The sequence below is a fragment of the Gymnoscopelus braueri genome, assembly GCF_963280865.1.
Source record: "Gymnoscopelus braueri genome assembly, chromosome: 12".
Taxonomy (NCBI): Eukaryota; Metazoa; Chordata; class Actinopteri; order Myctophiformes; family Myctophidae; genus Gymnoscopelus; species Gymnoscopelus braueri.
The window spans coordinates 45,575,271-45,586,847 of NC_137614.1; the positions used below are offsets into that span (position 1 = coordinate 45,575,271).

The 11,577-nt window shown below is 40.6% G+C and overlaps 1 protein-coding gene across 1 annotated transcript; it reads right to left on the reverse strand.

Annotated features, from left to right (window-relative positions):
• Positions 1–10,031: 10,031 nt before the first annotated feature.
• LOC308096605 (inorganic pyrophosphatase-like) lies at positions 10,032–10,913 on the reverse strand (the record flags this gene model as incomplete). The annotated part of the gene is made up of 1 exon (XM_080444020.1): positions 10,032–10,913. The coding sequence occupies one exon, from the start codon at positions 10,911–10,913 to the stop codon at positions 10,032–10,034; it is 882 nt and encodes a 293-aa protein (XP_080300146.1).
• Between the last annotated feature and the right edge of the window lie 664 nt (positions 10,914–11,577).

Below are 11,577 nucleotides of genomic sequence, written 5' to 3' on the forward strand. Positions count from 1 at the left end.
CTTAAAGTTAAATATCTCCCAAACTACAAATGATTTCAAAGAAAAAATCTCAAGCATGCATGTCCACAGTAAGGTGGAATTTTTGAACTGTGAATGGAGTTTCTAGGTGAAAGTGTTTTTTTTAGGTCCCAAATTCGTCCATCGACCTCCATTATAAATCTCTGAACTTTTAAAGGAGTACAATTCTAAAACTATTAAACATTTCAAAGATTCCTTTTCAGGCAAACATGTCCACAGTAAGATGAACATTTTAAAGTATGAATGGGGTTACTAGCAGTATGTAGGATTAGTAGCCTGTACTCGTTTCCCTTTAAATGTCCATTGCCGCATTGACAATGCATTGGGCGCTTAAAGTTAAATATCTCCCAAACTACAAATGATTTCAAAGAAAAAATCTCAAGCATGCATGTCCACAGTAAGGTGGAACTTTTAAAGGAGTATAATTCTAAAACTATTAAACATTTCAAAGATTCCTTTTCAGGCAAACATGTCCACAGTAAGATGAACATTTTAAAGTATGAATGGGGTTACTAGCAGTAAGTATGTAGGATTAGTAGCCAGCTGGGCCCTATTCCTCGAAAGGTGAATTAGAGCTAAAGACTGGCTTTAACCCCTATCCTGGCTTAATTTAGCCTGGATTAGGGCTGAATCGGTTCCATGAAAGCTGAATTATCTTGAAGATTAGTTTAGCCAGTTCACCCTGGCTAAGTTTAGCCATGACCCGATTCCACGAAAGAGAGTTGAAGCAAGCCTACCTTAGTTACCATGGCAATTTAGCTGTGAAGTTAGCCTGGTCAGGAGCAGGCTAACAGCCAAGCTTACTTAATCCTTTGTTCTTCAAGTTTTTCCACAGTTAATTCAACACATGTGTTTGTATATGGACTCATTTGAATGACCCTGCATTCAAATAAAATGAAATAAATACAATAAGATATAATCAAATTAATTATATTACTGAAATAGTGTGTGACCATGAATCATAATTGTTTCACAATGACTCATGTGATATGTCATTGTCACTCTGTTAACACTATAGTTCATATTGTTGTTAGATGTTTGATAATATATTACAGATTTTTTTTAATATTATAAAAAATGTTCAATTTCTAGTCAATGGAGAAATTATTTTTTATTTCTTGTCCACCTTTGGAGTTACATCATGATGGCAAGGTAACTACACAACCCAAACCTCTACCAAAGTGGTCTTGCAAATGTGTGCCTGGCTTGGCGTTCATGGAACCGAATAAACCAGGCTATACAGACCCGACTTTGTCAAGCCTGGATTTGACTTAAGGCCAGGCTTATTTAATTCACCTTTCGTGGAATAGGGCCCTGGATAAGTTCATCCATGACTCGATTTCACGAAAGAAAATGTACGCAATCCTACCTTAGTTACCATGGAAATTTAGCTGTGAAGTTAACCTGCAAGGGAGCAGGCTAACAGACAAGCTTACTTAATCCAGTGCCTTGTTCTTCAGGTTTTTCCACAGTTAATTCAACACATGTGTTTGTATATGAACTATAGTATAGTTCATATTGTTGTTAGATGTTTGATATATTACAGATTTTTTTTAATATTATGAAAAATGTCTGACATATATATATATATATATATATATATATATATATATATATATCAATTATTAGTTACGGGTTTAAAAGAGCCTCTTCACTGAATGTAAGTGAGGAGCATATTTTAAATTATAAATTTCTAGTCAATGGAGAAATGTGTTTTTATTTCTTGTCCACCTTTGGAGTTCCATCATGATGGCAAGGTAACTACACAACCCAAACCTCTACCAAAGTGGTCTTGCAAATGTGTGCCTGGCTTGGCGTTCATGGAACCGAATAAACCAGGCTATACGGACCCGACTTTGTCATGATGGGGTTATTGCGCGTCAACCCCGTCACGACCCCGTCGCGGTCACCCCCCCTCCCACCCCGTGCGTCCCGTCGCTTGAGCACCTGCCTGTTTGCTTTCACAGGAGCAATTGCCCTTCTCTTATTTAAATATCGGTCTTGCTTGAACCACAGTTGCTCTCCACCCTGCTCTCATTCAATACAATGTAGGTTAGGTCGCTTTGTTTGAAAACGCTGAAAACGTTTTAGTTGAGCATGGCAGTCTCCAAGTATAAAAGGCACGAAAATAGCAAATAAAGTCGTCAGCACTCGCTATGCAACACTTTTAAAAACATGCAGCAGAAGAAGGAAATGTAAACGTTTCTCAGACATGTGGGTGTTAAGTGTGGTTTACATTTAGACTATGCAAGTAACACTCAAAAGTGTGAACTTGCTACAGTAGGTTCTGTTGACGGGCTTTTTATTAGGGCTTATCTATGAATCATTTGTAATTATATGAAGTATGTACACTTTTGCTAGACTGGTTTAACTTATGTTGCCTAAATTGCTACTGTCCTTCACACCAACACGGTCTCACAGGGTTGGGGGTATAGTTGGGTAGGTTTGTGCGCCTGGATGACGTATTTCCGCTTTTATGTAGATGGGTCTTCAACGTTTTTCAGGTCAAGGACCCCCTAGCTGATAGAGAGATGAAGAAGGACCCCATATTGTGTATTCTTATTTTTTAGAATGCTTTCCATTCTGTCATACAGAAACGTGAATGGTGTGTGCATTGTGGCCTTGCATAGAACTTTAACATTTTGTTCATTTCACAACCCAGACATCGTCATTGAAATGGTCAGCCAGCTCTGTGCAGTTTTGGAGAAGTAAAAACTCCTGACTAGACACATAGTACTTCAACATGCGTGAGAACACTGTTCCGTGTGAACCTCAAAATGGTGAAGTAGAGCAGGGTGTTCTTCACAGCGTCTTCACAGCTTTCATGACATCTGACAATTCAGCACTAATGTCTTTGGCAACGCTACGAGTGACTCCATACATGGGCAACTGGCGGCCCGGGGGCCACATGCGGCCCTCACCTTCACTTAATGTGGCCCGCAGGTTAATATCGGAATACTGATATATTATTGATTTCAGCTGTTACAATTCATGACCCGCTTTAATTACTTTAGTCTATTAGTTGCTTAATGCCTAGTATTACAATTCTAATTATCTTTTTTATGTCCAATGTATTTGTATTTAAGTTCATAAAGTTAACATAAGTATAACTACATGCATTTGAAATGAAATAAAAATGTTACTTTTCAGGATTCCAATTCAAAAATAGCACAAAATTTTTTGAATTCCAATTCAAAAATAGCAGATCTACTATTGTAGATCTGCTATTTTTGTTACTTTTGTGTGACATAGAAGGCCCGACAGTATATGCAATGTGGCCGTCTGGAGTGAGTGTGGAAATATAGTGGCCCTCTCCATGATCAAAGTTGTTAACCTGTAACCTGTGTAGCATGCAGTTTAATATGTAAACTGTGTAGCAGGCAGTTTAACATGTAACCTGTGTAGCATACAGTTTAACATATAACCTGTGTAGCATGCAGTTTAACATGTAACCTGTGTAGCATGCAGTTTAACATGTAACCTGTGTAGCATGCAGTTTAACCTGTGTAGCAGGCAGTTTAACATGTAACCTGTGTAGCAGGCAGTTTAACATGTAACCTGTGTAGCAGGCAGTTTAACATGTAACCTGTGTAGCATGCAGTTTAACCTGTGTAGCAGGCAGTTTAACATGTAACCTGTGTAGCAGGCAGTTTAACATGTAACCTGTGTAGCATGCAGTTTAACCTGTGTAGCAGGCAGTTTAACATGTAACCTGTGTAGCATACAGTTTAACATGTGACCTGTGTAGCATACAGTTAGGTTTAACCTGTGTAGCATGCAGTTTAACATGTAACCTGTGTAGCATGCAGTTTAACATGTAACCTGTGTAGCATGCAGTTTAACATGTAACCTGTGTAGCATGCAGTTTAACATGTAACCTGTGTAGCATGCAGTTTAACCTGTGTAGCATGCAGTTTAACATGTAACCTGTGTAGCATGCAGTTTAACCTGTGTAGCATGCAGTTTAACATGTAACCTGTGTAGCATGCAGTTTAACATGTAACCTGTGTAGCATGCAGTTTAACCTGTGTAGCAGGCAGTTTAACATGTAACCTGTGTAGCAGGCAGTTTAACATGTAACCTGTGTAGCATGCAGTTTAACCTGTGTAGCAGGCAGTTTAACATGTAACCTGTGTAGCATGCAGTTTAACCTGTGTAGCATGCAGTTTAACATGTAACCTGTGTAGCATGCAGTTTAACATGTAACCTGTGTAGCATGCAGTTTAACCTGTGTAGCAGGCAGTTTAACATGTAACCTGTGTAGCATACAGTTTAACATGTGACCTGTGTAGCATACAGTTAGGTTTAACCTGTGTAGCATGCAGTTTAACATGTAACCTGTGTAGCATGCAGTTTAACATGTAACCTGTGTAGCATACAGTTTAACATGTGACCTGTGTAGCATACAGTTAGGTTTAACCTGTGTAGCATGCAGTTTAACATGTAACCTGTGTAGCATACAGTTTAACATGTGACCTGTGTAGCATACAGTTAGGTTTAACCTGTGTAGCATGCAGTTTAACATGTAACCTGTGTAGCATGCAGTTTAACATGTAACCTGTGTAGCATGCAGTTTAACCTGTGTAGCAGGCAGTTTAACATGTAACCTGTGTAGCATACAGTTTAACCTGTAACCTGTTGTTTAACGTGACCTGTGTAGCATGCAGTTTAACATGTAACCTGTGTAGCATGCAGTTTAACCTGCAACCTGTGTAGCATACAGTTTAACGTGACCTGTGTAGTAGGCAGTTTAACAACCTGTGTAGCATACAGTTTAACCTGTAACCTGTGTAGCATACAGTTTAACCTGTAACCTGTGTAGCATGCAGTTTAACCTGTAACCTGACTGTGTAGCATGCAGTTTAACATGTAACCTGACTGTGTAGCATGCAGTTTAACCTGTAACCTGACTGTGTAGCATGCAGTTTAACCTGTAACCTGTGCACACATAGGATCCAACCAGAGCTTGAGCACCTGCCTGTTTGCTTTCACAGTCTATTCAGGACTGTGATTGGCCAGTGTCACATGACACATGTGCATAGCCCTATATAAGAAACCATAACTTTAAAAAAGTTTGTTTTTTTTAAGTTATGGTTTCTTCCATTATAAAGAGTGTTTCAATAAATGTATTTATTTTTTGTACATGATTGGTTGACTCCATTCAGTATTGTGATTAGCTAGCAAGACACCGCCCACTTCACACAGGGTGTGATTTTTTTTCTTAAATCACTTTGCTTAATATGCAAATTTATGAAGCTCCTCCCTCTGGAGGTGTGTAATATTCAAATGTATTAAGCTCCTCCCTCTGGAGGTGGTGGGCTCTGTGGTCATATTTGAAGGGAGAGGTGGCAGAGATGAAAATATTCAGCAAACACTTCTCCTCCTGAGAGAATGACTGAGTCTACAGATACACCCACTAATGATCAGGGTTCATTATGACACAACTGAAATTTTGGTTATTGTTTAAAACCATCTGTTGGAACATATTTTGCTCTGCACCCACCGTGTGTCTGTGGCAAGACCTGGGCCCTATTCCTCGAAAGGTGAATTAAATAAGCCTGGCCTTAAGTCAAATCCAATATAAAAGGCACGAAAATAGCAAATAAAGTCGTCAGCACTCGCTATGCAACACTTTTAAAAACATGCAGCAGAAGAAGGAAATGTAAACGTTTCTCAGACATGTGGGTGTTAAGTGTGGTTTACATTTAGACTATGCAAGTAACACTCAAAAGTGTGAACTTGCTACAGTAGGTTCTGTTGACGGGCTTTTTATTAGGGCTTATCTATGAATCATTTGTAATTATATGAAGTTTGTACACTTTTGCTAGACTGGTTTAACTTATGTTGCCTAAATTGCTACTGTCCTTCACACCAACACGGTCTCACAGGGTTGGGGGTATAGTTGGGTAGGTTTGTGCGCCTGGATGACGTATTTCCGCTTTTATGTAGATGGGTCTTCAACGTTTTTCAGGTCAAGGACCCCCTAGCTGATAGAGAGATGAAGAAGGACCCCATATTGTGTATTCTTATTTTTTAGAATGCTTTCCATTCTGTCATACAGAAACGTGAATGGTGTGTGCATTGTGGCCTTGCATAGAACTTTAAAATTTTGTTCATTTCACAACCCAGACATCGTCATTGAAATGGTCAGCCAGCTCTGTGCAGTTTTGGAGAAGTAAAAACTCCTGACTAGACACATAGTACTTCAACATGCGTGAGAACACTGTTCCGTGTGAACCTCAAAATGGTGAAGTAGAGCAGGGTGTTCTTCACAGCGTCTTCACATCTTTCATGACATCTGACAATTCAGCACTAATGTCTTTGGCAACGTTACGAGTGACTCCATACATGGGCAACTGGCGGCCCGGGGGCCACATGCGGCCCTCACCTTCACTTAATGTGGCCCGCAGGTTAATATCGGAATACTGATATATTATTGATTTCAGCTGTTACAATTCATGACCCGCTTTAATTACTTTAGTCTATTAGTTGCTTAATGCCTAGTATTACAATTCTAATTATCTTTTTTATGTCCAATGTATTTGTATTTAAGTTCATAAAGTTAACATAAGTATAACTACATGCATTTGAAATGAAATAAAAATGTTACTTTTCAGGATTCCAATTCAAAAATAGCACAAAAAAATCTGAATTCCAATTCAAAAATAGCAGATCTACTATTGTAGATCTGCTATTTTTGTTACTTTTGTGTGACATAGAAGGCCCGACAGTATATGCAATGTGGCCATCTGGAGTGAGTGTGGAAATATAGTGGCCCTCCATGATCAAAGTTGTTAACCTGTAACCTGTGTAGCATGCAGTTTAATATGTAAACTGTGTAGCAGGCAGTTTAACATGTAACCTGTGTAGCATACAGTTTAACATATAACCTGTGTAGCATGCAGTTTAACATGTAACCTGTGTAGCATGCAGTTTAACATGTAACCTGTGTAGCATGCAGTTTAACCTGTGTAGCAGGCAGTTTAACATGTAACCTGTGTAGCAGGCAGTTTAACATGTAACCTGTGTAGCATGCAGTGTAACCTGTGTAGCAGGCAGTTTAACATGTAACCTGTGTAGCATACAGTTTAACATGTAACCTGTGTAGCATACAGTTAAGTTTAACCTGTGTAGCATGCAGTTTAACATGTAACCTGTGTAGCATGCAGTTTAACATGTAACCTGTGTAGCATGCAGTTTAACATGTAACCTGTGTAGCATGCAGTTTAACCTGTGTAGCAGGCAGTTTAACATGTAACCTGTGTAGCATGCAGTTTAACATGTAACCTGTGTAGCAGGCAGTTTAACATGTAACCTGTGTAGCATGCAGTTTAACATGTAACCTGTGTAGCATACAGTTTAACATGTAACCTGTGTAGCATACAGTTTAACATGTAACCTGTGTAGCATACAGTTTAACATGTAACCTGTGTAGCATACAGCTTAACATGTAACCTGTGTAGCATGCAGTATAACATGTAACCTGTGTAGCATGCAGTATAACATGTAACCTGTGTAGCATGCAGTTTAGCATGTAACCTGTGTAGCATGCAGTTTAACATGTAACCTGTGTAGCATGCAGTTTAACATGTAACCTGTGTAGCATACAGTTTAACATGTAACCTGTGTAGCATACAGTTTAACATGTAACCTGTGTAGCATACAGTTTAACATGTAACCTGTGTAGCATACAGTTTAACATGTAACCTGTGTAGCATACAGTTTAACATGTAACCTGTGTAGCATGCAGTTTAACATGTAACCTGTGTAGCATGCAGTTTAACATGTAACCTGTGTAGCATGCAGTTTAACATGTAACCTGTGTAGCATGCAGTTTAACATGTAACCTGTGTAGCATGCAGTTTAGCATGTAACCTGTGTAGCATGCAGTTTAACATGTAACCTGTGTAGCATGCAGTTTAACATGTAACCTGTGTAGCATACAGTTTAACATGTAACCTGTGTAGCATACAGTTTAGCATGTAACCTGTGTACAGGGCCCCTAATTCAGCCTGGGAATCTCAGATAGAGAGCCGCGGATTTTTTTTAAACGGACGGCCGGCCGGCCGGTTCTTAATTTCGGCCGTTTTTTTTTTAGCGGCCGGCCTGGTCGGCCTGGAATGGAGAGGCCTTTCTGGAATTGTCCCACATTTCCCAGTGGCCAGCACGTCCCTGCGCACACACACACACACACACACACACACACACACACACACACACACACACACACACACACACACACACACACACACACACACATACACACACACACACACACACACATACACACACACACACACACACACACACACACACACACACTCTGTGTGTGCTTGCAATACTTTGCCACGCTTTCTCCCTGGATCTATTTATTGCGGTCGCGTTTCCTTTCTTGCTTTATACATTTTACTTCCTTGTATGATTTCATGAGCTGCTGCAGTGCTGCTGTTCAGCCACAGAGAAGAACGCCGATCTGGTTTTGGGCTCCATGATTGGTCAAGTTCAAGGATTCTGCTATCGACTTTCATGGTCTTTTATAGAAATACGTGAAGCCTGGCTTCATTATCCTGGCTCGACACAGCCTGGCTTGACAAGGTCTAGCTCGACAAAGTCGCTCCTTTTCAGCCTGGCTTGGGGTTCATGGAACCGAATAAACCAGGCTATACGGACCGACTTTGTCAAGCCTGGATTTGACTTAAGGCCAGGCTTATTTAATTCACCTTTCGAGGAATAGGGCCCAGGTCTTGCCACAGACACACGGTGGGTGCAGAGCAAAATATGTTCCAACAGATGGTTTTAAACAATAACCAAAATTTCAGTTGTGTCATAATGAACCCTGATCATTAGTGGGTGTATCTGTAGACTCAGTCATTCTCTCAGGAGGAGAAGTGTTTGCTGAATATTTTCATCTCTGCCACCTCTCCCTTCAAATATGACCACAGAGCCCACCACCTCCAGAGGGAGGAGCTTAATACATTTGAATATTACACACCTCCAGAGGGAGGAGCTTCATAAATTTGCATATTAAGCAAAGTGATTTAAGAAAAAAAATCACACCCTGTGTGAAGTGGGCGGTGTCTTGCTAGCTAATCACAATACTGAATGGAGTCAACCAATCATGTACAAAAAATAAATACATTTATTGAAACACTCTTTATAATGGAAGAAACCATAACTTAAAAAAAACAAACTTTTTTAAAGTTATGGTTTCTTATATAGGGCTATGCACATGTGTCATGTGACACTGGCCAATCACAGTCCTGAATAGACTGTGATTGGCCAATCACGGTGCAGGGTTAGGCGGGGTACATTTTTGGCCAATCACAGCGCAGGATTTGTTGTACAAATATCCAAACCTCACTTATAGGGGCGGTTTCACCGCCCAAAAATCGTATTTATTAGACATAGGAGTTTTAATGATGCTTATTTTTCACTTCATTAGCTTGAATTGTCAGCTGTTTTGGTGCATTTGAACTAGTTTTTTTTGTTGTGACAGCAGTTTTGGTTAAGAATTGCTTTTGAGCTTTGAACCTAGAACCTTCAGTTTCTGAAGCCTTAACTTATTACTTGCGCCACGCTGGAACAGCAAACATGATTGGAAAGGACATACTTTACCTTTTAGTATTTAGGTGGAGAGTGAAAGACAGAAAATGTTCCTTTCTGGTCTTGAACCACAATCTTTCTGTTATCAAACCCCTGACATTGCCTCTCTTTGGTTAAATATTTATCCACAGACAAACTTAATCATTTCCACCTTTCAAAATACTCCAATATTTAAGCCCTCTCCTCCGTTCATTTTTGAGTGCTCAGATCTTTTCTTCTTATTCAAATCATGTTTCCTGTTATTCCTAGAAGCACCAATCTACGTTTTTACACACTTTTTTTTATCTCCTTTGAGCACCTGGTTGATCTTTCTTTCTCTAAAGCAGTGAGTTGTCTGGTAACAGTTTAATGATGTATGTCATCATTAGATGAGAATACATTCTGGTCCATTTAAAGGTATAGCTCTTGGGTTACTTCTTCCTCTCACAGTAGAACCATTGGTGGACTGCTGAGGGGATGGGGTCTTCTGATCCACAAGGACTCGTCTCATCAACAACAGCTTTGGCCTCGTCCTCTGAGCAGCAGTATGGACTTTCACCAGATGACACACGTGTGTTTCTGCAGTTCAATCCTCCAGCATCGTCAGTCTGCTGGGAGACGAGGGCTTTCCAAAACGTGTGAGTGTTCTTGATCGTCTCGATGGCAAAGTCCTTGTCTTTGAATTCCCCGTCAAAGGCGAACCGGTTCTCTGGTTTCCCATCTGGAACTTTGTACCTCGTGAACCAGTCGACCGTGGCCTCCAGGTAGCCAGGCTTCAGTCTTTGTACGTCACTAATGCTGTTCAAGCTGCTGGCTTCAGGGTCTTCTACGTCGATCGCAATGACTTTCCAGTCAGTCTCACCCTCATCAATCATGGCCAAAACACCAAGAACCTTCACCTTGATGACCTCGCCACGGGAACACACCTTCGTCCCGATCTCACAAACATCGATCGGGTCGTTGTCCCCACAGCAGCCAGTGTCTCCGTCTTTGTGTCCTGGATCTTCCCATGTCTGTGGTATGGCGCCATAGTTCCATATGTAGCCTTTATGTGGAAATACGTTGGCGACGTAACGCACTTTACCCTTCTTCACATCTTGCTTTATTGGGTTCAGAGGTTCTTTTGTAGCGATCTCCATCTTGGCATTAGTCCATCTTGGTACCTCAACTACCATGTTAAAGAGGTTCTGGCCTTCATCAGCATACATCGGTATGTCATGGAATGGTGAGATGTACTTGCCGTCTGCATCTTTGAAAAACAAACGGTAACTCAAAGTGTTGAGGTTTCCTCTCTCCTCGACTGCGAAGCTCATGTTTGATTTCAGGGTTGTTCTGCCCTTATATAACTAAGCAAAACTACAATGAAAAAGAGCTTAACATCCACGCACATGTCTTACATGGCAGGTAGAAAACCTGAGTCCAGGACAGTCTATGACATCAGTACTATGACATCTTGTCGATGACATCAGGGCGCTCCATATGTGGGGTTTTGTGAATTTATCAATATAATAGTTTTGGAGATCCACTGATCCGACCGACTTCCCACATGGTGCATCACTCCCTCGGGTCCTCAGCGATATGTGAGCCGAGTTTGAGGTTGATCGGTCAGGCGGTTCTCGAGATACGCATGGTGACACACAGACACACACATACGTACTTACTTACGGACATCAATAATATATCAGTATTTGGATACTGACCCACGGCCACATTAAAGTGAAGGTGGGGCCGCATGTGGGCCCCGGGCCGCCAGTTGCCCATGTATGCTCTAGCAACATATTGCACTGCAAACAGCCATGACATTTTTCACAGTTTATAGTGTTAACTTTGGGTGTTGTTTCTTGGGTGTTTCTTCTTAAGTTGTGTGAGTTGTGTAAGTTTATCATGATGCTGCAGGAAAACTGTGGTCACTTCTAGCTTCCATCAGTTCAACATGCACAATGATGTTCATGAGAAAACGGAAGAATTTAATCAGAT